The sequence below is a fragment of the Acomys russatus genome, chromosome 5 (genome assembly GCF_903995435.1).
Source record: "Acomys russatus chromosome 5, mAcoRus1.1, whole genome shotgun sequence".
Lineage (NCBI taxonomy): Eukaryota > Metazoa > Chordata > Mammalia > Rodentia > Muridae > Acomys > Acomys russatus.
Window position 1 is genome coordinate 78,968,190 of NC_067141.1, and position 26,890 is coordinate 78,995,079.

The 26,890-nt window shown below is 43.7% G+C and overlaps 1 protein-coding gene across 1 annotated transcript; it reads right to left on the minus strand.

Annotated features, from left to right (window-relative positions):
• Nucleotides 1-26,739, minus strand: Fam204a (family with sequence similarity 204 member A). Its single transcript, XM_051146869.1, has 7 exons — nt 26,494-26,739; nt 26,015-26,102; nt 25,864-25,894; nt 25,582-25,681; nt 17,211-17,300; nt 1,331-1,437; nt 1-848 (listed from the first exon to the last, which is right to left on the minus strand). Exons 1-7 carry the CDS (start codon nt 26,734-26,736, stop codon nt 797-799), a joined length of 711 nt encoding a protein of 236 aa, XP_051002826.1. The 5' UTR covers nt 26,737-26,739; the 3' UTR covers nt 1-796.
• Between the last annotated feature and the right edge of the window lie 151 nt (nt 26,740-26,890).

Genomic DNA, 26,890 nt, shown 5'->3' on the forward strand with positions numbered 1-26,890 from the left:
CTCTTTAGTCTCATGAATTCCCTCCATCACTTAAGGAGCAGCTGGGAGAAGGGGTAAATGCAAATGAGCTGCTGACAATCCAACCTTACATCATCTTGAATTACAACTGTCGTTGAGCAGAGTTTGCTTTTCAAAGAACAATCATAGCTAAACAACGACATGGTGGAGAGATATTCGGAAAGGCGTTTCCTAGGCAAAGCTGGGTTTAAATCGCTCTTTATACTACATTATGTCTACTTTTTACTGTAGTTCTACTGACATTACACAAAAATTAATTAACTGCTTTTATTATGTGACTTTGACGTATTAATACTGTCTGTAAAAATAATCAATAATTATTTTTTATAGCACTAGTTAAGTCATTTGTAAAGTCAGTAACAACTGGGAATTTTTCTGTTCATGACTAATCCATTATAAACAAAAGTCAATCATAAAAAACCAATTCTAGAAAAAGTGCAGTCATGCTAAGAACAGATAAGGAAGTTCAGGACCTCACAGGCTACGCTAGACGAAACAGATCAAACACAAAATTGATTTTTACTTATACAAGTAAATAATAAAATCCTTTTTTCTTGTATATACGCTTAAAATTTCTTACACAAATATAAAAATGTTCATTTCCATTACAAGCTTCTTAGAAAAAAGACTAAAAAGATTTGATAATCAGCTCCCAAGTTTTATGCTTATCTTTGTAACTTTTATCAATCCCCGGACATATTTAACCTAAGCAGGAAAATCTTTTCGTCCAATAGAGTATGATAGTCTATAAATAAATGTCTTGAAGAACTCTGCCAAGTTACATATATCCCATGTTGCTTTTGGTTTCCCATCTCTTCTTTGCTTCAAACCTAAAATAAAGAGCACACAAATCTCATTTATTTCTAAAATAAAATACTCTACTAAAATAACATGTTTAGTAAAGTGCTGAAACTTTCACAAACACCACACGCAGGCCGAGGAAATGGCTGCACATTTACAATCTTACAGCCATCTCACTGAGACATAAACCCTGAGACTAAACGGCCTACAAACTGGATTCAATGCATGAGCAGACTTTCTACAATTCCTACCAAGTCAACAGAACCATGATTTTTTTTTTCAAAAATTTAAAACTTTTTATTATTTTATAATAGTGTCTGGCTATTTTGCCTGCATGTATGTCTGTTTAAAATATGCATGCCTAGTCCCCAAAGAAACCAGAAGAGGGCATCGAATTCTCTGAAATTATACTATTGTGAGGCACCACGTGTGTGCTTGGAATTGAACCCCAGTCTTCTTAGCTGCTGAGCCGCCTCTCCCACCCCAGGAGAGAAGTCTTAAGTGAACTTACCCCCACGCCAGTTTCTTCTTCTTTCGAGCAGCCTGTGAGTTTTCAGCCTCCTTTTTGGCTTTAACAAACTTGTGGCAGGCAATTGCTTTGGCAATTTTTACACCAAGCTAAGAATTATGGAAGAAAAAAGGGAAAATATGTGAAAAGAAATATTCTAGCTAGTGCAAGAATTTTAACAGTACAAAAAATTGGGAGCACATGGTTCAGAAGCTCTATTGAAAAATAAGAAATCCTACACTCAGGCCTCTCGACCAAAGCATAACAAGTATAGACATGACCTGTATTTCCCTCCCCTACCCACACATCCTCTTTCCTACTTGCACCATCTCCTGGGTGGAAATCCTTCCCAAACTCAGACCTTTGGATGGTCCACAAAGGTAGTAACGAGGCCCTTCAAGCTATCTCAGCCGTCTGCAGGCTGAACAGGACCCTGCCCTGATAAGGCTGCAAACAGACTGACAGAGACATCAACTTTCTTTGCTCTGGGCTAGAATTACAGCAACTCAGTATGGTCACCCCAGTTATCTCATGCTGATCAGAAGCTCTGATTGGCAGTCACAGATGGGATTAATGAAACATGGGGAAGCTAATTACTACTTCATAAATGCACTCTGCATGATGGGCAACAGCTTTTAAGTCTCTGAGAGAGAAAAGAATATAAGGGGAGTCAGAACGTGAAGAGATGGACTCTGGGACCTGGCTGTTCCCAGGCAGCAGGCCTGCTCAAGCTTCCCTGCCCGGGACTGCTGCCCTCCAAGACTCACTTAACGTGAACCCCAACCCTAATGTCTTTCCTAGCTCAGCCTGTGAGCCCTGGCTTCTGCACTTCTCCAGCACTCGCCGTGTTTCCTGGGAAGCATTCCTCGAGCAGCAAACCTGGTACAAAAGTTAAAGCAAACTGTCCATCCATGTGTGTGACTCAGACCCACCAAGCACTGCAGTGAAGCTAGGTCAGAGGCTGGGAACATCTGGAACCTCAGCAAAGATGCTACAGTGAGGCAGCTGTGCTGCATATAGAGCACCAGGCCATGCAGGGCTGCAGAGCTGGACTCCATCTCAAAACAAAGAAAGCTTTAAATCAACAAAGGCTTTCGATCTTCCTCATGTTTCCTGGCTTTTCTATTCCTTCATTCAACTAAGCACACATTAGAAGACAGGCAGGCTCACGGAAGAGAGGAAGCACAGGCAGCTACTCAGATTAGCCTATCACAACCTGAGTTGTAGAGATCTGCTTGGCAGCTTAGGAAGGCATGGTAGGAGCTGACGAGTGAAGTGTGTAACACATCTCTCAGCTGACCTCGGCTGACACCTCCTCTAGAGCAAAACAGACAAGTGGTAACCAAGAACTGTCTGGAATTTATAAATCTGAGAAAAAACAGAACTGGTTTTGCAGTTCAGGAAAGGACACGTGCACATGCATTTATACAGGTGTGTACACACACACACACACACACACACACACTTAAAAATGTTAAAGGCCACTCAAGAGGCCGGGCAGCAGTGCACCTAGGAGAAAAGGAAGCTCAGAGAAGGTGCTATATGACATCTCATGTTCAAAAGATGGAGCTCCCACGCACTGAAAACCTATGCACTTGTCATACATGAAAAACAGACGTAAGTCAGCACCTGCTGCTCCAGTTAGTGCAGTGACAAATGAAGCCAAGTATCAACGGCTTAACTTTCACTTCTCTCACTAAAGCCTCTGAGGACAGGCAGGGCCAGTGTGAGGCAGAGTGAGGCTCCTACGTGGTACAGATAATGTTTCTGATCAGAGTTAATCACAAAGCTGCAGCAAATTGCAAGGGGACTGGGAAGTATGGGAGTAACCTGGACACCTGGGGAGCACTAAGTGAGCCTAAGAAGTTGTCTTCTCACAAAAAAAAAAAAAACAGCTTGTGACCTAGGCTTAAGATGCACAGCAAGATGCCAATAATCATGTGGATGACTTCATCTTTTCCCAGCCCCATTCCCTAAATATCTGTATTTCTCTGTTAATTTCACTCCCGTGCACAATAAACCACACAAGATGCTCCAGCGGCATAATCGGTTAACTTTGGTACTTGAACAAGAAACCCAATACATCAGTGATGTGTGATACAACTGACCTCTCAGCCTCTGTGCTATAACTAAACTCAGCAACTTTCCTAGGCAAGAAGCACATGACGCGAATCTTATTTGCTGTACACCACTACCACAAACGGTTGTAAAACCAAGCTACATCTCTGTATTATTAATTTACTGAAGTTCCTAGTCTGAGTCCCAGACATAAGACAAACAAGCCAAGGTGCTCCAATGGACTGACTCTCCATCTGACCACCACCAAATGGAAATGTGTCAGTGTTCCTGCAAAGCTAAAAATAAAGCCGAGCCCAGGACCACCAGCACCATGGTAAAGTTAGGGACCACAGTCAAGGCACTTATACTTTATACTGCACAGTGGGCTCTATCAGTCTGTAAAGTATGTTAATAAACTGCCAAGTTCCTGAGAGCACTTTCAGACAATGCTCCTGTAACGGTGTGTTTTCTACCTGCTTTAGACTACGGACTAGGCTGAACGGAATGCTCTTCATTCAGCCAATAAACATTAAAACAAGGCTGCTCTACGTATTGTGTGTTTGGTTTTTCTTTCTTTAATAGAAACAAAAACCAAAAAACTTTTTGGGTTGTAATGATGGTGAAAATCCACAGCAGTCTTTGACCTTCACATGCTTAAATGAATGTGTTTCACTTATTTCTGTAGAGAAAGAAATGGAACAAAGATATCTGGAAATACAACAGATAATAAGGCCTTCAAAGAAGAGACAGGAAGAAATGCAGTTTTTTCAGTCAAACTGACAAACTTGAATTTCAGAGTACAAAAGAACAGCGTGCTGAAGTTCTCTATGACAAACAAATCAAATAGGTCGACAAGAATCAGCCTTTCACTTCTGTAAAGGGGGAGAGGAAAAAAAAAAAAAAAAACACATCTTCCTGGCCAACGTAAACATCCCAAAAGCTTGGCCAATGGGTCTTATATTAAATAAAAATAAATAGTTTGGGGTCATCAGATAACTATAGTAACACAATGTGAGAAGACTTTTTTAATGAATTAAAAAAATACAAAACTTCCTGTATGTGTAGCCAAAGTATCAGCATTTTCCATATAGAACATCCAATATTTTGCTGCATTTTAATTAAGGTGTCTAAACATTATCACAAAGGACTGCAAATTGGTCAGAGCATGCAGTAAGGAGAATTAAGCTCTAACGGCTTTTTATCACCGTATTTCAGGAACCAAGGGTGTAAAATGTTCTAATTTGGGATATATTAAAAGCCATAAAAGGTCTTTCAAAAAGATTAATGGTACTTTGCTTGGATTTAAGATAAGGGCTTTAGCTGGTTGGAAAAGCAGGGCCCTGGCTGGACCCTTGAGGCATTCATCTTTACAGCCACTTGGAAGATTTGTAAAAGCGTCTGCACAACCTCAAGCAAATGCACCGCGACTTTTTTTTTTTTTAATTCCTTTCAATTTTACAGGTTCAGTGTGTGTAAATCATATTGGGTCATAAAATAGATATAATGACACATCCTTATAAACATAGTACAGATAAAAAACCTTCAAAATAAAGTTAGTACCTCTTGCAAATGTTGTCATAAAGTTTCCTGATAGTCATTTGAAGCATCTGATTCCGACAGCTTAATCTAAACTGCTTATCCATTTTATAAAATATTTTAGTCATCTCAAAATTACTAGCATGTAACAGAGTTGTGAAGTTTTCCTTCCTTTTGAACACTTTCAAGGCACTTAATTTAAAATGCCAAGTATCATGCGTTAGCTTTTCATAGAATAATAATAATAATAATAGGTCTCCATGAAAAATATTTATGCCATTCTCTTTTGTTCTTTAATTAAATGAAAACAGATGTTTTCTGAAGTAAAGCGGAACCATTACTGGAGTACTTAAAGTGTTAAGGTCTTTAATTTTTATATCAGTTTGGTCGACAATTCTTGATTGTCTTTACTCAAGCTCAACATTAATGTCAAGCAAGTTACCTAGGAGACGAAAGAGATCAAAGAGACAAAAAAACCCTCCAATGTCTGATTAATCAAGCCTGCAAACAGCTTATTTCTTTTAGCCTGCATGCAAGTATGAAAATGAGATTCTGGGAGCCGAACATTGTGCAGATTTGTTCATTCTTATCAGAACAAAGCCAGCGGCAGCTTATTTCATGGATCATTGGCACTGTCATCAGCGCTGCACAGAGCGGGTGACAGCTCCTCATTCTGAAGCTTCAACAAAATTAGCAAAAAGTCGGCACAAATTAGCCTCTCATCTTTTTAGTAATATGACATTATTCATTTACTTTTTATCCAATTTTTAATTTTTTCCTTGTCAGCTATCCCTTTCTAGTGTCTCTCGCATGCCATCATAAAATGCCTTCTGAAAAACAAGCGAAGAAACAGTCAAAGTTAAAATAACACACAAAGTTCAAGAGCAAAGCCAAGAATTTCCAGTAGCCGGTTCTGCTGCGTTTTAAAATTAAGTTTCAAAACTTTGCAATAATTGGTTTTTAAAAACAGCTCAGGATGCCAGTGTACTTCAAGAATGTAACAAGGCTAACAGGTTTCAAGCACTCCCCAGCTTAGGTGGTGTCTGCCACAGTAAACTCTAGATGCCTGTGTTCCACTGGCCTTTGTCTCCACGGTCACACCTGAGATGCCACGCTGTGACAAGAGCCCAAGCTACGGAGCAGCTCATCATCTGACCGACTTTTCAATCAAGTTCTTTTCTTTGTACTATTGCATCCTGCTTCACTGTCGTCTTCAAGTGTGTGTGCACACACTGGCTGACAAGCTCACCTGTGTCTGTATATCACATTCGTGTCTAGATGCACAGCCAGATATACACTTACTTACTTTTATATCTATAATTTCCTGCCAGTTTATTTCAAAGCATAACCAACAGATCTCATTTTAAAACACATTAGGAAAAGAGTTGCACATATACATATACATATGATATGACCCATATACTTAATTTTTATTTATTAGTAAAATAGTTTGTATAATGCCTGTTCTAATAACTTCAAATTATATGTAGATTACAATATTCCAAACAGAAGGAAAAGATGTTACACTGTTGAAATTACTCCTGGATCCTGACATTTATATTCAAACAACTCATTTCATTCATAAATGGGAAAAAGGCATTAAAAAATTAACTATAAGCTGTTAGATGCTTTACACAGCCCCCATAAGAAAGGCAGTTTTTTGAAAGAACTGTAGTACTGTTTTCAGCAATTTCTTTATCTCTGTTCTTCTAAGTAAGAAAGCCTATTAACAAGCTTTGAACTTAAAATCACATTTACAATAATGTGCCATCAACAGTTTTATAAGCTAATTAGAAAAAGATTAATTAATGACTGGCTGCTAATAAAATGGCAATCATGAAGAAAGAAACCAAGGGTGCTAAGCTTCAACTACCACCAATTAAGAGCTAATTACAAACAAATTATATATGTGTTTTGCTGTGGGCTTTAATTTACTAAAATGGTTTTAATTAAAAGAGAAAACATGCTGATTAATTGAACTGCAGAAAAAAATCTACAGTATAAACTGTGCTTTGTCTGTCTCTTTAATTAGACTTGTAACATCTGAAATCTTTTTTAAGGTTAGTTAAAGCCACAGATAAACATAATTAAGACGGCGCATAAGGAACGCCATGCAAGTTGAACACCCACCCGACCCCAGAGGTTAAAAGAACGCATCACAACGCACTGAGATGTGAATGAGCACACCTGGGAACACAGAGATGCCCCTGCTAAGCACCAGTCTTACTTGTCTGAGCCAGCATGCTCTGTCTTCTAAGCTGCAAGGTTTTTATGGAAAGGAAACATCTTTAAACTAGATGTAAAGGAATTCACCCAGTCCTTCCCTCGCAGGGTCAGGCAACACTTACTCCATGCGCTGTGCTAAGCTCCTTTACCTGTAACCCTGACTTACTTGTTAGAGTTAAGGAAAATAAGCCTTTAAAAATTTAAAACTACCGCTTCATAGCCCCAGGAGTATGTGCGACCAGATGACTACAACGAGGAGCAGAGTCGGGGTTAAAGCACACTGAGAGGTGACCGAAGTCAATGTCAGCAGATGCATGCCAACCCCAGAGACACAGCTCCCAGCTCCACAGGGGGTTGGCAGATGCCAGAAACCACAACATTTATAACTACAGACAAGATCTGTCCTTCTTCAGCAAGGCTGAATGCTCCAGCAATAAATTTTTATAATGGTTAATTGGAATGTACTGTTCAGCATGTATCTGACAGTTTTAACTAGATATTTGGTTTCAAGATACTTCTTCCCAAAAGAGTACTCATGAAAACAGGAACAGGGCCTTGTTTTGCTCCTAAGTGAAGTTGGTTTTTATTTCCATGAGCTAACAGAAAGATGCATAGAGGAAAGTCCTTTTTACACAATGTAACACTCACCCCAAGTACTGCCCGCTAAATTAACTCCAGGCTTTAGCACTGGGTGTCCAAGGACGCGTTTCTACGGTCTCTTTAGACTGGAGCGTGCCTTATGATGAAGACAATGCGTCAGAAAAGCCAGCTGAGGGCGAAGGGTGAAAGACGGTGTTTTCACAGATCACAGTCAGTGAGCAGACTGCCCTGCCAAGTCAGAGGTCAGTTCAGCCAGACATGCCCCAAACAACAGTTTAAAGGAAAAAACTTTAGTTTTCCCCAAGTTGGAACAGTTTCACTAGTGTAACACAAGGCCAAGTACATGTATCTATTCCTCCTTAGAAACTGTGACCTGTGGAACGGGCAGATGGGCAGCAGGGGCTTTCTCAGAGCAGTCGGCAGCTGCATACAAACCCTGAACTGAGCTTAGCTTAGACACAGACTTAGTCACCCTCTCCCACCAAAGCCAGACCACACGTAAACTCAGTCACCACAAACTCGAGGGAACGTTTCTGGGAAATTATGTGCTTGCTGCTGCATCACAAGAGCACGCCAACAGCCTAGTTTTGACACACTCTCTTTGCGAGAGCACACCATCCCCGCCATGCTTGCTCTTCTTGACTGGACATTGCCTCACGGGTGCTCAAGGGTGGGCATGGCACTGGCGCCCTTCTGAATCTTCATCAGAATAGCAACCACAACCCAGCTGTTCTTTCAGTCATCCAGGATATAAGTTACTGATTTTTCTCTTAATCAGAATTCATTAAACTCACAATAAGTAACTTGAATTTACCAGAACACAGCTTTACATATGTATCAAAGTAAAAGGACAATTGAGAAAAATGTTATCTCCACATGTGCTGAAAACAGTATTTCTAAAGCAATCTCATTTGTCACAGAGTATGACAGCAAAGGACAGACCTTGAAGTAAAATGCCTAGTCAGCATTAAAATTTCCAACTTCAAAAATAGCAAGATGAGAGAAGACACCAAACTACAATCCCAGTGTCCTCAAAGAAATCCTCATTTCTAAAACCCTAAAGGTACAGCTCTGAATGATTTTTCAGGCAGTCAACACATACGTAGCAAGGCAGCTCACCAGGGTCAGGGTGGAATCACCACACACAGCTGGCACAGAATATTATAGGCAACTCCTTCCCAACCCAGCATTTAGCTTCCATTTAGGAAACTGCCCAGGTTCATTAGATTTGATATAGATTCAGAAAAGAATCTATAATCTAATACCTCACACTTAAGCTAAAGTTATAAAAGCACTGTCAAGTGGGGCAGGAGGGACAGCTCAAAGGGCCCCTGGTGCTCAGGTGAGGACTGGAAGCCTGTTCCTAGCGCCCACGTCAGGCAACTACAAGGACGTGTAACTCCAGCTCTAAGAGATCAGGCACCTCTCCTGGCCTCCTTGGGCACCTACACTCACATGTGTGTCAGTGAATGAACATACACAAAACAATTAGAACCTAAATAAAAAGTAAAATCAGATGTTGTTTTAAAGATCTAAAGTCATTTGGCAATCACAGTAAAACTTAAAAGAAAAACACAAGAAAAGACCCAGCAATAGATGCTGAAACAGATGAAAGTATTAACAAGGGAGCATGGGTAACCTCAAACTACTTCTTTATAAGGTACTTATGCATTACAAAGGGGAAAATAGTAATTGTACAGAGGAGAAACTTGGAGGTATCACCCTCATCAAAGGAAAAAGATTAAAAAAAAAAAAAAAAAAGGCACAAACAGATAGCATGTGCCTCTGGCAAGTCTGAGAAGGCCCCATGGTCAGTGCTGTGACTCCTCATAAGGAAATACTAGACAAAATAAAACTGGCTTCTCCTCAAATAACAAGGTCTTGAAAATTAAGGACAGAGCAGGCATTCTAGATGAAAGAAACACTACAACAGAGTACAACTTTAGGGAACAATGAAATGTTTAAATAAAATGTATGGATTAAAGAAAAACCTTTTACTAATTTTGCAATTTTCTTTAAAGAATTTTAAATTTCTTTTTGAATGTATGTACACACCTAGGCCAGTCTTCTGCTTCTACCATGTTGGTGCCAGGGAGCTAACTCAGGTCCTGAAATGAAGCAGGTCATGGGCACACTTTTTTTGATTAGCTTTTTATGAGAGTGTATGGTGTGGTGTGTGGTGTGGTGTGTGGTGTGTGGTGTGTGTGGTGTGTGTGGTGTGTGGTGTGTGGTGTGTGGTGTGTGTGTGTGTGGTGTGTGTGTGTGTGGTGTGTGGTGTGTGTGGTGTGTGTGTGTGTGGTGTGTGGTGTGTGTGGTGTGTGTGGTGTGGTGTGTGTGGTGTGTGTGTGTGTGGTGTGGTGTGTGGTGTGTGTGTGTGGTGTGTGTGTGTGTGTGTGTGTGTGTGGTGTGTGTGGGTGTGTGGTGGTGTGTGTGGTGTGTGTGTGTGTGGGTGTGGTGTGGTGGTGGTGTGTGGTGTGTGTGGTGTGGTGTGGTGTGTGTGTGGTGTTGTGTGTGTGGTGTGTGGTGTGGTGTGGTGGTGTGTGGTGTGTGGTGTGTGTGTGGTGTGGGTGGTGTGTGTGGTGTGTGTGTGGTGTGTGTGTGGTGTGTGTGGTGTGTGGTGTGTGTGTGTGGTGTGGGTGGGGTGTGTGTGTGTGGTGTGTGTAGGTGTGTGTGTGGGTGTGGTGTGTGTGGTGTGTGTGTGTGGTGGTGGTGTGGTGTGGTGTGGTGTGGTGTGTGGTGGTGTGTGTGGTGTGTGTGTGGTGTGTGTGGTGGTGTGTTGGTGTGTGTGTGGTGTGTGTGTGTGTGTGTGTGGGTGTGTGTGGTGTGTGTGGTGTGTGTGGTGTGTGGTGTGTGGTGTGTGTGGTGTGTGTGTGGTGTGTGGTGTGTGTGTGTGTGTGTGTGTGGTGTGGTGTGTGGTGTGTGGTGTGTGGTGGTGTGGTGTGTGGTGTGTGGTGTGGTGGTGTGGGTGTTGTGTGGTGTGTGTGTGGTTTGTGTGGTGGTGGTGTGGTGTGTGTGTGTGTTGTGTGGTGTGTTGGTGTGTGGTGTGGTGTGTGGGTGTGTGTGGTGTTGTTAGTGGTGTGTGGTGTGTGTGTGTGTGGGTGTGGTGTGTGTGTATGGTGGTGTGGTGTGTGTGGTGTGTGTGGTGTGGTGTGGTGTTGTTGGTGTGTGTGTGTGGTGTGTGTGTGTGTGGTGTGATGGTGTGTGTGTGTGTGGGTGTGTGTGTGGTGTGGTGTGGTGTGTGATGTGGGTGTGTGTGGTGTGTGTGCTGTGTGTTGTGTGGTGGGTGGTGAGTGTGGTGTGGTGTAGGGTGTGTGGTGTGTGTGGTGTGTGTGTGGTGTGTGGTGTGGTGTGGTGTGTGTGGGTGTTTTGGTGGTGTGTGGTGTGTGTAGTGGTTTGTGTGGTGATTGTGGTGTGTGGTGTGTAGTGAGTGGTTGGTGTGTGGTGGTGTGTGTGGTGTGGTGGTGGTGTGTGGTGTGTGTGTGTGTTGTGAGGTGTGTGTGGTGTGTGGTGTGTGTGTGTGTGGTGTGTGTGTGTGTGTGTGGTGTGTGTGGTGTGTGTGTGTGGTGTGTGGTGTGTGGTGTGTGTGGTGTGGTGTGTGTGGTGTGTGTGGTGTGTGTGGTGTGTGTGGTGTGTGTGGTGTGTGGTGTGTGTGTGGTGTGTGTGTGTGTGTGTGGGTGTGTGGTGTGTGTGTGGTGTGTGTGGTGTGTGTGGTGTGTGTGGTGTGTGTGGTGTGTGTGTGGGTGTGTGGTGTGTGGTGTGTGTGTGGTGTGTGTGGTGTGTGTGGTGTGTGTGGTGTGCTGTGTGCTGTGGTGTGTGTGGTGTGGTGTGGTGGTGTGTGTGGTGTGTTGTGGTGTGTGGTGTGTGTGTGTGTGTGGGTGTGTGTGGTGTGTGTGGTGTGTGTGGTGTGTGTGGTGTGTGGTGTGTGTGTGTGGTGTGTGTGGTGTGTGTGTGGTGTGTGTGGTGTGTGGTGTGTGTGTGGTGTGTGTGGTGTGTGTGGTGTGTGTGGTGTGTGTGGTGGTGTGTGGTGGTGTGTGGTGTGTGGTGTGTGTGGTGTGTGGGTGTGTGTGGTGTGGTGTGTGGTGTGTGGTGTGTGTGTGTGTGTGTGTGTGTGGTGTGTGGTGTGTGTGGTGTGTGTGTGGTTGTGTGTGGTGTGTGTGTGGTGTGTGGTGTGTGTGGTGGTGTGTGTGTGTGTGGTGTGTGGTGTGTGTGTGGGTGTGTGGTTTGTGGTGTGTTGTGGTGTGTGGTGTGTGTGTGTGTGTGGGTGTGTGTTGGTGTGTGTGTGGTGTGTGGTGTGTGGTGTGGTGTGGTGGTGTGGGTGTGTGTGGTGTGGGTGGTGTGTGGTGGTGTTGTGGTGTGTGTGTGGTGTGGATGTGGTGTGTGGGTGTGGTGTGGTGTGTTGGTGTGTGTGTGGGTGGTGTGTGTGGTTGTGTGTGGTGTGTGTGTGGTGTGTGTGTGGTGTGTGGTGTGTGTGTGTGTGTGTGGTGTGTGTGGTGGTGTGGTGTGTGGTTGTGTGGTGGTGTGTGTGGTGTGTGTGTGGTGTGTGTGGGTGGTGTGGTGTGGTGTGTGGGTGTGTGGTGTTGTGTTGGTGTGGTGGTGTGTGTGTGGTGTGTGTGGTGTGTGTGGTGGTGGTGTGGTGTGTGTGTGGTGTGTGTGGTGTGGTGTGTGTGGTGTGTGTGGTGTGGGTGGGTGTGGTGGTGTGTGTGGTGTTGTGTGTGTGTGTGTGTGTGTGGTGTGTGGTGTGTGGTGTGTGTGGTGTGTGTGGTGTGTGTGTGGGTGTGTGTTGGTGTGTGGTGTGGGTGTGGGTGTGTGTGGTTGTGTGGGGGTGTGTGTGGTGTGTGGTGTGTGTGTGGTGTGTTGTGGGTGTGGTGTGTGTGGTGTGTGTGGTGTGGTGTGGTGTGGTGTGGTGGTGGTGGGTGTGTGTGTGGTGTGGGTGTGGTGTGTGTGTGTGTGTGTGGTGTGTGGGTGGGTGTTGGTGGTGGGGTGTGTGGGGTGTGTGTGGTGTGTGGGGTGTGTGGTGTGTGGGGTGTGTTGTGGGGTGTGTGGTGTTGGTGTGTGGTGGTGTGTGTGTGGGTTGTGGTGTGTGGTGTGTGTGTGGTTGTGTGGTGGTGGTGTTTGGTGTGGTGTGTGGTGTGTGTGTGCGTGTGTGTGTGTGTGTGTGTGGTGTTGTGGTGTGTGTGGTGTGTGTGGTGTGGTGTGTGTGTGTGTGTGTGTGTGTGTGTGTGGTATGGTGTGGTGGTGTGTGGTGTGTGTGGGTGTGTGTGTGTGGTGGTGTGGTGTGTGTGTGTGTGGTGTGGTGGTGTGGTGTGGTGTGTGTGGTGTGGTGTGGGTGGTGGTGTGTGGTGTGGTGTGTGTGTGTGTGTGGTGTGTGTGTGGTGTGTGTGTGTGTGTGTGTGGTGTGTGGTGTGGTGTGTGGTGTGGTGTGTGGTGTGGTGTGGGGTGTGGTGTGGTGTGGGTGGTGTGTGGTGTGGTGTCGTGGTGGTGGTGTGGTGTGTGTGGTGTGTGTGTGGTGTGTGTGTTGTGTGTGTGGTGTGGTGTGGTGGTGTGGTGTGTGTGGGTGGTGTGTGTGTGTGTGTTGTGGTGTGGTGTGTGTGGTGGTGTGGTGGTGTGTGGTGGTGTGGTGTGGTGTGTGGTGTGTGTGTGGTGTGTGGTGTGTGTGTGGTGTGGTGTGTGTGGTGTGGTGTGGTGTGTGTGTGGTGTGGTGTGGTGTGTGGTGTGGTGTGGTGTGTGTGTGGGTGTGTGTGGTGTGTGGGTGTGTGTGGTGGTGTGGGTGTGTGTGTGTGTGTGTGTGTGGTGTGTGTGTGTGTGTGTGTGTGTGGTGTGTGTGGTGTGTGTGGTGTGGGTGTGTGAGCATGCACTGTGTGTGAAGGTCAGAGGACAGCTCTGAGAGTTAGCTCTCTCCACTTCCTTCACATGGTCCTGTGACTAGCGCAGGCTGCTATGCCTGTGCCGTGAGCACCTTCATCCACTGAGCTATCTCCATGGCCTCAAACTGCACAACTGCCTTAACAGCAAATAAAATAATTAGCTCTGCTAAAAGGAACTCAGAACCTGCACCGAAACAGATGCTTCTCTGCAAATTTCCCTGGGTTCAGGGAGAGAGGCTAATACACCATCCTCCACTCTTGTCTTTTCTTCCACCACCAAGCCAACAAGTCAGAGACAATTGACTGATGATGGAGGGGTCTGCTGTGGCAGCTTTGTAGTTGGAAGAGATCACACAGTATGTAACTCTTGGGTCTCCAAAAGAAGGATGGATGGAAAAAGCAAGAGAGCACCAGGATGCATCCTATAACCCTGAAAAGTGCAACGAAGACAGACACATAGTGTTTCTAAAAACCAGCGAGCAACCTCACACGACAGTCCTGCTGGTTTTTCTTAGGTTGTGTGTTGGGCTTTACTAGAACTATCCAGCAAGCCCAGACCAACATCCAAAACAAGATTCAACAGTCCTGGAACCTTGAAAGCTATTCAAGAGGCATCTGTTCAACAAGCAGCACAGGGTGTGACACGTCCTCAGTAGAGATACAGTTAAGTACCAGCTTCCTCAAAGGTTTCATCCCAACCCACGCAAAGCTGCCAGCAGCTTCTGTCTAAATCCACAACTTGGTAAGGATTGTCGGGTCCCAGCCGCGAGAAAAAATTGAATCAGGCTTCACCTGAAAGAGGGAGTGGGGATTGAAAGTAGGATACAGAGACTCGAGAAATAACGGATCAAGTCAGGAAATTTCTGATCAAGATTCACTTTATTGCCGACTAGCAGGAACATAAATAGGGCAAGGTCAATAGGATGTATTCTAATCTCACTTACCGTAGGCCCCGGGCAAGGGCAAGAATACAATAGCCTAAATCGCTCCCTGTAGAACTTTCTAGTTTTCTGAGTAGTTCCTAGTTGAGACTTCTCTACTTCTTTCAAAGGGTAAATAGTCCAAGGATAGCCTAGAACACAAGACCTCGTGAGGTAAAGGTCAGCAACTCGAAGGTCACAGCATACAGCCTAAGCACAGAATTTCTGACATGGCAGAATTTGGCGCGGGTTCCCACACAGGATGCAATCCTGTGACTGATGACTGGTGCCCTGTGTGTGTCCCAGTCCTCAGCAGCCTCCTTGGATCCCATTGCTCCCTAGTTCCATCCTGATGCCTCTATCTGAGTCCTCAGAGCCTTCGGAGACACCGAGCCCCTGTAGTCCTGTCAGCCCACAAGCACTGCTCCTCCCCGCCATGCCCTCAGGTTCCCACCCTGTCAAAATCTGCAGACAACATTCACTAATTGGTATAATCCTGTTATCTCAAGAGTTAACTATACTTTTAGGAAACTAAGCCACTACTCTAACAATGGATGCATTCCAAGTACCACAGCACAAACACACCCCGTTTGCTGCGTTAATGCCAAGACTGACTTACGGGGACAAGAACTGAAGAAGAGTTTGACATGTAGGGATCTTACACTGAAGAAGCCACAATTTGTGGCACAATTTAACAAATTCATCTTATTAAATGAACTTTATCTTTCCCTTCTAAAACAGTGATGAAATCCTACTATATCCAACAAGAGCTACACCCATTGATCAAAATACAGCACTCTTTAAAAAATAAAATAGAGCAATTGTCAAACTGCAAGCATAAAAAGCATTACAAGCTGGGAAGAGTAGAATACCCTGTAAGAAAAACAGCAAACCCAGGGGTACCTCACTGAAGCTCAGCTACAAGGCAACTCTGTCAAAGCTTTGGCTGCTATGCGGAGCCATATCATCCTCACAATTTAAAGACATCAAATACCTGGCATGCATTTTTTCCCCTAAATGAATTTTTCTGGGTATCCACACAAAGGAAGTTCAAACAGGAATTCACACAGATGCTAGCATACTCATGTTGACAGCAGCACGGTTCGCAATAGTCAAACAGTAAGCACAATCTCTACCAGCAATTAAAGACGACACAAACAGTGGAACAGATGCCCAGATGTGACAGAGTAACAATCAGCCTGGAGGTGAAAGAAAATTCCGACATACAGTACCACACGATGATCTCTAAAGGTGAAAACACCAGGCGCGGAAGCGTAAGGCCTACACGAGGCACCCGCAGAGACAAAGCGGCTGCCAAAGCAGGTGCACAGGAGACCAGAGTGAGGGAGTCAGTTCTGTAGGATGAAGAGCTCTGGAGACAAGCAGTGGGAGAATCTGCACAGCAGTGTGAGCATGTCTGATACTACCCAGTGACACACGCAAAGTGGCCACAAGCATAAACTACACTGTACTTTACCACAATACAACAATTCACAAAATGTCAGTTTGCTTTGTTGAAAATAGGGTTTTACTCTGTAACCCATGCTGGCCTTGAAGTCAGTTATCTTCTTGCCTCAACCTCCCAAGGGCTGTGATGACAAGCATGAACCACCACATCTAGATTAAAATGTCAACTTATTTTTTTTCAAAGCCACATGATTGTCATTCATACCATTTCTAGCCAATGCCTTTAACACTCATGGCTCTATAATTTCTTTTATACTAGCCACTAATAACCATGTATAAACCCTATATACATAAATATTTAATGTGACCAATTATTCTTAAAAACTTAAAAAAGACAAATTTGAAATCCCTAAGTCTCTCAGATGATTTTGAAAACATCCTTCAGCCTTTCTTTTAAATTTGTTATTTCATACAATAAAAATCCACAGGAATTTTAAGGCCTATAGCCAAAAATAGGCAAAAATTCACACACACACACACACACACACAAAAAAACGCACAATGGCAATAAATGGTCAGTTTTTAGGCAACTGATGATGGGGAATGCAACAGTATTTCCAGAGAACGATCTACTAAAATAGAATTTTGTAATTTTAGATTGCAAAAAAGAAAAAACAAACAAACAAAAGCTATAAGTGAGTTAGAAGACTAAGTGAGGACCAATAATTTTCCTGAAGGAGGCAGGGAATCAAGTACTACAAATAAAAACTAGGGTATGAATTTTTCATGTTTTTTAGTCTATAATGAAAAAGGAACAATAGAACAAGAAAATACATTAAGTATGAGTGACAGGTCTAAAGGACTCCCACCTCCAAGGATGCGAATCAGAAGCATCTTGTGACCTTCTGCAGTTGGAAAGATATTAAATAAATGTACAGTAAGAGACTGCAAGCAAGGACTAAGAAAAGGCTGCAAGGTGTGACAACCACTCTCAATGAGGATAAAATGAGCTAGGCACAAAGGAAAAAATAAAGGCACCCTTTGAAGCACACCGAAAAACACCAACCTCAAAAACAAATAAAGCAAAAAACCTGCTGTAGGCCAGGTAAAAATAGGGCCAAACATTAATTTGGCATAGTTTTCAGCCTGAGTTTTAAACCAGAATCAATTTAAAGCATTAAAGTCAACACAAAACCTAGAACTTCAAAATAAACAGTAGAATGAGAGAGAAGTACACGGGCAAAAGGAAAACCCGCCGTTAGTCTGACTTACCTCTCGAGTGGCTAGCTGGTTGCTGAGCTCCTCAGCCTTCTCAACATCCCACTCATCCACTGCCTGGTCTATCCTCTTTTCAAGGCCTGACTAGAGAGAAAACAAAACAAAAAACAAATTATGGGCAGGAAAGAAAGTAAATCACTCGCTAGCCAAGATGATGTCATGGGACTATAGCAAAGGCCACATCCATTCAACCCCTACACAGGTCACATCAATTCCTGTTTATGGATAAGACATTTAGGAAACATGCAGTGGCTACTCAACGTCCCAGAACTTCTTAAGCTAACAGTAAAGAGGAGATGCAGTGGATAGAACCAGAGACTGTTATTCCCCATTAACAGCAATGCTAATGACAGCAATGGTTCAAAACTACGGAGTGCTCACCACAGGACAGAACTGGGGCTCACTCTACTAAAGCTGTCACTTGCATCCCACAGCTCTGTGAAATGTTAGCTTGTTTACAAGATTGCTCAACTGAGCTGACGTAAGTCTGTGAGTTGTAAAGCCATCCAACACCCAAGTTTGCACAAACTCTGAATTCTTAACCATGGCCCATTCCCACAGCTCAACACTATTACTCAACAGCCTTTCACCATCTTCAATTAGGGCTATTACGCTGACTACTACACAGAGAAGAAAGCGACAAATAACAATTTCTTTACTTCTTACAGAAATGTTTTGATTTACTAAAATACTTCAGTAAGACTTCCAGAGGTCATCTCTGTTGGGCTGGTGCTCAATTATCAGTGAGTATATGCCATGTGTATCTTTCTGGGTCTGGGTTAACTCACTCAGGATGACCATTTCTAGTTCCATCCATTTGCCTGCAAATTTCAGGATTTCCTTGTTTTTAATAGCTGAGTAGTATTCCATAGTGTAAATGTACCACAGTTTCTTTCTTTCTTTTTTTTTTAAAATAATTTTATTTTCACTTTATGTGCATTGGTGTTTTGCCTGCATGTATACCTATGAGAGGGTGTCAGATCTTGGAATTACAGTTGTGAGCTGCCATAGCGGGTACTGGGAGTTGAACTCAGGACCTCTGGAAGAACAGTCAGTGCTCTTAACCACTGAGCCATCTCTCCAGCCCCGTACCACAGTTTCTTTATCCATTCTTCAATTGAGGGACATCTAGGTTATTTCCAGGTTCTGGCTATTAGGAATAAGGTTGCTATGAACATGGCTGAGCATATTTCCTTGTTGTGTGGTGGAGCATCTCTTGGGTATATTCCAAGAAGTGGAATAGTCTTCACTTAGCCAGAGATTAGGATAGATACTGGGACGTCCTACTGGGACTCTAGGTGAGAGAGGTAAGGAAGAATGGGGAAATAGAAGGATCCAGAGGGTCCTAGAAACCTACAAGACCATTAAGGCTGGCAACTCTGGACCCACCCAGGCGGGTTAGCTCAAACCACTGCACCAACCAAGGACAATGCATGCAGTAAACCTAGAACCCCTATCCAGATCTAGCCAATGGACACCACATTTTCCACAATTGTGTGGAGAGCAGGGAGTGACTTGGACTTGAACTCTGGTGTTCCCTCATTGACCACTTCCCCTTGGTAGGGAGACCTGGTGGTACTCTGAGGAACAGTAAGCAGGCTACCAGGAAGAGACCTGATATGCTGTGATCCTATAGTGGGGGACAAGGTGGCCTTCTGTCACAGACCTAGGGGAGGGTAATAGGATGAAAGAGGGAGAGAGGAGAACGGGAAGACAACTGAGATGTAATCTGAATAAATTACTTACATAAAAATTTAAAAAATACTTCAAGAAATCAAAAATTTAAATGTCATGGAATTTAATAAACTAGGTAGGGCTTACTATACACTTATCAAAAGACACCTGATATAAACACAGTCTAACCATGAATGGTTACTACAGAGCATAAAAGTTTTAAGTGGTGTAATACGTGACTGCTGGAAGTCACTCTTACTCTGATAACTGGCTCCTATTCTTTAATTTCAACACAGTGAATCGTGGACCTCATATAAACTTCCTCTTCCTAATGTAACAGCAAAAGCACTAAGCAAATCTCTTTTGCCAGTACACTGCTTGACCATAGCAGTCAACAACGGGAGAATTTGTTCCTATACTGTTGTTGGAATAAACATTTAAAAAACTGCAACATAACCAACCTAAAAAGACCGGAAGCAGAGGCCAATGAGCACCTCGTTTGACCCCTGGCATGAGAAGGCTCCTTTATCACAACCCTTCTAAGGACTGGGCTAGTCAACTAGTTTCCCACAACAGTTGGAGACCTTCCCTCAACTAACTGCTTTTCTATCTCTGACTGTAGGTCACCTGATTCTAATGTACTCTACTCTTGTAAAATTTCCAGGATTTTCCTCGTCTTGTACGTCTGTGGAATTCTTAGGCTGGTGTAAATACCATGGCGACTCTGTCCCAATACCTCTCCTTTCCTGGAGGTCCTAACTCTGTCAGCTCCATCCCGGTGCCACTCCAGCTCTCATCTGCCAACAGTGCAAATCTACAAATTGTTTATTTGGGTCCATGCAAAGCTCAGCTAAGGATCTTGTATCAAAATGCAGATGAATTACCTGGGTAACAAGTTTAATTAGATACCTCTTTCTCAGCCTCATCTTTAGCAATGCTTTACTTCCTAATCTCTGGCCACATGTGCTATCTTGGTAATGTTCCCAGTGCCTCTGACATATTTCCCTTAAAAAAAAAAAAAAAATCTTTCCGGTCTTTTCAGGGTCATATCCACAATAATAACATTGAGGTAATGATGCTCTTTCAGTCAAAAAGGACCACATACTGTCATGTTCATCGTACAAATTTATCTGCAACAAATAAAAAATGTGTTTCTTGGGGCTGGACCCATGGCTCAGCAGTTAAGAAACACTTGCTGCACTTCCAATGGACCCAAGTTCAGATCCCAGCACCAATGTCAGGTGGCTCACAACCACCTGGAACTTGAGTTCCAGAGGATCTGACACTTCTTCTGGCCTCTGTATTTCTTCAGGGCTCAGGGGTATCTTTATCTTGAGCTCTCAGAGTGTAGTACAATTAGAAGTTTGCAGAGTCTCCATTTAGAACTTCATATTTAATCTATAATGGAATGAAGTTATTTATTTACAAAATGCTAATACAACAGCATTTATTCCCTTTGAAGAACAGAGATTTCCTCAAATGCCTCTGAGACAGATGAAGTAAACATTAATATCAAATTCAATTTTCTTGTATCGCAAAGTCTGAGGTAGCCGGATACCTCAATTCAGGGTTTACTCAAGCAACCGCCCAGACTAGCTCCACTCTTTCACCTTCATAACCTGTCCACGAAGCCTCTCTCAGGGCTATCACACATGCTATGCATAGCAGCTGCGCTCCCTTCCAATTACCTAGGCCAGAGAGACCCACAAATCCCAGGACCTGGTTAAGTCCACAGGTCGGACCATCCTACTGAATCAGCTTGTCGATGTCCCTCTGGTACACAGAGCTATAGCTCAGCACTGAATGTCACAAACGGAGGGGACATCTCTGTCCCACGACCTCCTATGAATTGCTGAGCTTAAATAAAGGTGAAGTTTCACACTGAACTGAAATCAGGCTGGGGAACATCTCTTAGCAGTATCACCTAAAATATCTGAGCCCTGGGTTGGATCCCTAGCACTGCGTTTAGTCTAGTGTGGTGGTGGCACACACTTGTAATCCCAGCATCAGGGAGGTGGATAGAGGAGGATCAGACATTCAAGGCCCTTGAAGGGCATAGTGGTTCATGCCTAACCCAGGAAAGGGAGACAGAGACAGGCAAATTTCTGTGAGTTCAAGGCCAGCCTGGTCTACACAGTGAGCTCCTGGACAGCCAAAGGGCTAGTAGTGAGATCTTGTCTAGAACAAGCACACAAAAGTTCCCATAAAACAACAGCCAGCCTCTTATCAGTAAAGCTCTCTTACAGACGTCAGGGCGGCACAACAACAGACGAGCACCGGGGCTTCACGGGCACTAGGCTTAGTGACAGAAACTCAGCCCACAGGTACACACAAGCAGAGTCTTTTAATATGTGACTAAAGCTCTTTAAGTCCAGCTGCATCACAATGTGTCTCTACAGCAATCTCACGCTAAATGTTTATTTGGACAATATATTCAATCCTTAAAGCATAACACAAATAAATTATCTGTTGAAATTTTCTTAATGACTGAATTTAAATATCTAGGAGCAAAATGAGACAATTTCTCCATAAAGAAGAGAAAGGAGCAACATTTAAATACAAACCTAAGTTATATATAACAAATTATATATATATAAACCATATAAAATTTAAGTTAGCTAAAAGCTAAACTTACCTATTACTTTAGAAAAATCCAGACTGGCGACCAAATGACTTGAGTTTAAAGTCCTACATCTTATCTGCTGCTTGTTTTTTCAGGCAAGTTGTCCTAAGTACTACTTCACGTAGTCTGTGAGGTTAACCCTGGCCTTCACCACAGAGATCATGGTGGGGAGTACAGGAAAACACCATGACGGGTCTCAGGAGGCCTTCATGGCACCACACGAAGCTCCTCCCTAGCCTGCGCCTCCCCCCAGTGCACTCAGGCAGTCAGGACTTGATCTGCTCTATGTACTAGCGTTCCAGACAGGTCTAAGTGGAAAACGTACTCTGAAACACAAAAGGGAAAATCTGAAAAAACTAATCTATGCGACAGCAGTCTCCTCTCATAGACAACTTTAAACAAAGACTAATGAGAGTAATTCTTAAAAAATAAAGCACGTGGAGTTTTCACGGCAAGTGCCCATTTGACATACCCAGGGCTAGTTCAATGCTGACAGCAACTAATAAAACTGAGTCAGCTATGGAATACTTGAGAGATATATAGTGAAATTAATGAGTAAAATTTATTCTACAGAAATTCCTACACAGATTTAAAAGAATTACGTTTTGATTCCAAAATTATTGATATTAAAGCTGCACGTAATATAAAGAACAGTTTAATACAGCGATGGATATTAGGAAGACTATATTTTAAAAACACGCAAGGCTCTCTGTATTGTCTGGCAAGCAGGTGACAGCAGTGTCACAGTACACATTCCGGGATGAGCAACAGCTCTGCTTGGCTGGACTCTGAGGGGGTATGGATGGATGACAGACATGAAATTAAGAAGTTTTGTTTTGCTTTACTGTTCTTGAGGGTTGAGTGAAAACAAAATAAAAAGACTTTCTGGTAACAGATCAGCCTCTGCTCAGAGCGTCAGAGGCTAGACTGGAAACCCTATCGCTTACACTGCACCACGTGTCTCTATCGCCCTCACCAGATCCGTAACTATCTGCTGGGCTTACAATGTGGACATTCTGCTTTTACATTTTGTTTGTTCATTTACTTTGCTGAACTCATAGGACAGCAAAAGCAGCATCATGTAGAGGCCAAGATCCCCACTGAAGAGAGAGTGCAGACGCTGGCACGCCATGCACTGCACGCCCAAGAAAAGCTGAAGTAATTCCGCCGCACCGCGGCCTTCCTGTGCCTCACGCTTGTGTTTCCTTGTCAGCGCTGGCAAACACGAGCCTGGCTAACAAGGCTCCCTCCTTACAAGGCCTGTAACTTTCCTCACCATCACTTATGCGGAGGAACATCTATAGAAAAAGAGCCCAAGCTTACAAAACGGGTGCACTGCAGTCAGACTCCACAAGTCCTCTTAGACTTCACGCTTTTAACTGCTGTTTTGACTTCTCTAGAATACATGTAAGGCATGTGAGACAAAGCGTCAGGTGCTAAGATGGAGTTCTTCAAATGATATTACGAAGAATCCTTGTAACTCCATGCAAACTCTAGATTCTACATGAATAAAAGCTGGTCATAGCTAGCCAGTACTGAGATTGTACAATGTCAAACATAGGGTAACAACTGACTTCAACAGGTTGTGAAAACTTATTCTCTAATTTCTGCTTTCAAAGCTCATTTCATGGCTTTAATGCCTCTTATCAATTAGACACTCTGAAATCAATACTGTTATAATAAATACTGCAAATAACTGAAAATCAAAGTTCACTTAACTCACGTGTTTACCCATTCACACGCTGAAGGATGAAGGAGCGCAGCGCTCTCGGCCGCCCTAACGCTGTGACCGTGCAGTACAGTCCCTAACGCTGTGACCGTGCAGTACAGTCCCTAACGCTGTGACCGTGTAGCACAGTCCCTAACGCTGTGACCGTGCAGTACAGTCCCTAACGCTGTGACCGTGCAGTACAGTCCCTAACGCTGTGACCGTGCAGTACAGTCCCTAACGCTGTGACCGTGCAGTACAGTCCCTAACGCTGTGACCGTGTAGCACAGTCCCTAACGCTGTGACCGTGCAGTACAGTCCCTAACGCTGTGACCGTGTAGCACAGTCCCTCATGTTGTGCTGACCCCAACCACACCATCATTTTTATTGCTACTTCATAACTGTAATTTTGCTACTGTTATGAATTGTAACATAAATATCTATATTTTCTGATGGTCTCAGGTGAAGCCGGTGAAAGGGTCATTTGACCCTAAAGGGGGTTTCGACCCACAGGCTGAGAACCACCAATCCAGTCAGTGGCTGGGACTCCCACGGCCCAAGCGGGCAACAAGATCTCCCTCTTGCTTCAGGACAGGGTTGGCAGTCGGGAGCAGCCTCAGTCAAAGTCACATGACCTTTCTCTCAGCACACATGAATTACAAGGATCAAGATCACGACAAAACATGTTCAGAAATGCACTACCCTTCCACAGAGAGCCCAGGGAACTTCAGCATGGTGTCTTAGGACTCAGAGTTTACTTGCAACTCCATCACTGATCTTTGTATAAAATCGATTATTTCTGTATCTGCTTAAAGGTTATTGCTCAGTAATAGGAGCTTCAGAAAATGAACTTAGTTAGTGCCAAGTACTTAGTGTTAGGACTATAGGGGCTATTTTGGAATAAAGAATCATCTGCAAAACCAGAGGAAAAAGCCACTGAAGTATGTTGTTACTATAATCCCCAATTACTCCCAGGCTGAATCAGGAAGGTCACCTGACTAAGATCAGATGCTCTGTACTAGCCTGGGCAATGCAACAAGACCTCATCTCAAACAGAATAAAACCCCAAACATATCACTAACAAAATTCTGTTGTGATAGGTCCTTTTCTGTCAAGAAACTTTGCTGCTAAGGTCGCAGTCTGCCATTTAGCAGAAAGTCCTGAACTTGGTGCAAAATGGAGGACTGTCTGCCAGTGAGGTTTCCTCTTCTCTGCCTGGGAGATCCCAGGCCCCACACCCTCTACCCGACCTTAGGGAAATTACAGGCCCAACTCCCTTCCTCCAGACAGAACCTGGTCCACAAGCACCTGGGATTCCTGGAATGAGGTATCTAGACCCTTGGCCCTTCAGCCAATGACATCTGTCCTCCTTGCACGTTCCCTAGCCCCCTCCCCGAAGTTCTATGTAACCCTCCTCGCTCACCCTGAATAAAACTGATCTGCCTCCCCACAGCAGGTCCCAGGAGGTCACTTCCATTCACACTCACAGACCACCAAACGCCCAGTTCATCGCTCCTTCTCCCTTGTTCCTGGGGACTAGTGGCCAACGACCCCAGGAAGTAGGGAGAGCAACACTTTTCTAATTTCCAGAGATCAAAAGCCACAAGTACACACCTAAAGTTCCGACAGTGCTCTGAGCCCCACCTCATTACAGCATTCACTCTGTTCTTGTTTTCTAATGAACACTGCTGCATTCAAGTGAATTCTGAGTAGGTTCTAGTCTAAATACTTTCAATTCTGCTGTCACATTAGCCCCAGAGCACCCACACTGTCCTCCACCTTCAGCAGCACTGCCGAGCTCTACCTCGTGCTTGCTCGGCCGTCTTCTCATTTACACTCACTAATCACCATCTACCTACTCTCCACACAACAGCCAGGGCACCTCTACAACATGGCTTAGATCATGCTGCTCTCTTAAAGGCCCAGTGCCCTGTAAATAAAGCCCACTTATGATCTAGACTATCTAGAGCCGTGAGCTGCTGACTCCACTCCAGCCTATCCAACCTTCTCACCAAGCCCAGAAGGTCTCGCACTAACCCTTCCTTTAGAGTCTTCACTGTGTCTCAGGAGCCTCCCAGAGACCAAGTCTCAGTGAGATGGCCTCTTAGAAGAATAGCCTTCTTCTACCACCCAAGGCAAAAAGAGTGAGACTCTCACTATAATATTTTCACAACTTATTCTTCTGAATAGTTTAGAGCTACACATCTACTTGTTTATTTAGCATCTTTTGGTATACAACAGGACATCTTAAGTTTCTACTTATATGAATTAATGAACTAGTATCTTAGGCAAGGCTGATCAAAATATATCATGTTAGCTAAGATGGAATAATATAACAAATATTATAAGAAAGCTCTTACCTTCTCAACTTTTTTCTGTTTAACTGGGGGTTCAAATCTATCATTGGCTCCAAAATACTGAGTAAGCTCCTTCCACTGGCCTTCACTCGAAGACTGCTCACTGCAAGAAGACCAATTAAGTCTATGCACACAAATTACACCTTTTACTCTGACTGCTTTTAAATGGTTGCAATAATTACACTTCAGTGACTACTTCTCATGTCTGATCATTACCAAAGTAGTGCAGCAATCTAGAACGTTCCTTAACACTGCTAAATAATAACTATTTTAAGTCCTACCTACCTGTGACATTCCTTTTCATTCTTCGATTTTCCTGAAAGGAATTTAGAGTGTGAATACTTAATTATGCAGCCATTATTTCAAAATCATGTTTTAAAAAATTAATTAATCAACTTAAGAGTTAGCACAATAACCTAAATTTAAAAATAAACACCTTTTTTGGAGCGTTTTCTTTTTTTCTGTCTGAATCTTGATGTTGAATTTTTCTGTTCAGAATTTTTTTTATGCAATTCTTGAAATTTCTATGTAAAAAGAAAAAAGTGTGCGTGTGTGCTGAAGGTAATCATACATTTTAAAAACAAACAAACGTGTTAAATAAAATCCTTATGTTCTGCCATTTCTGAAGACACCAATTATGGGACTCGGCTCCTGAGATACTCCAGCCCTCACACTCTTAGCTGAACTGGGACAGTCAAGCTGCTTGGTGACAGCGAATGACACGCACTGACTCATCATGTTAGGTAACGTAGGTAGCCCTATGAAGGGCTGACTTCTACTTATGTAAAATTAACCTAGAACCAAAGTATCCAAGTGGCTCAGAGAGGAGAGGAAGTACTCTGAAGCCCCTCTGCTGTCTGCTGCCCCAACATAGGAGGTCACACGCACACTGTCCTAACAACAGGGGAAACCTACGCTCCACATGTCTACGGGGATCCCAGAAGGACACTTTTCATATGCATTTGTGTTGGCCTCTGTTTCCGCCTTTGGCTCGCCCGCAGGGTGGCCTGGTGTCCCTGGCTTCCCACTGCCATCCGCCTGTCCGTCTTCCGGGAAGGGGAGCTCCAAACGTTCGGGGTTCTCTAGTGTGGCTTCCTCTTCAGAATGTGACTCCACATCGCTTTCACTCAGCCCAGGAGGTAACAGCCCACTCCACATTTTTCTAGGAGAAAGGGAAAGATGAATTCAAACTCAACGAGTAGCCATGGAAACTATTTTAACACCAGTAACAGATAACACAGGACACCAGTATGTCTACCAATGATCTAGAAACAGCCAATTTCAATTTTAAAACCTAAAATGGGATGAACCC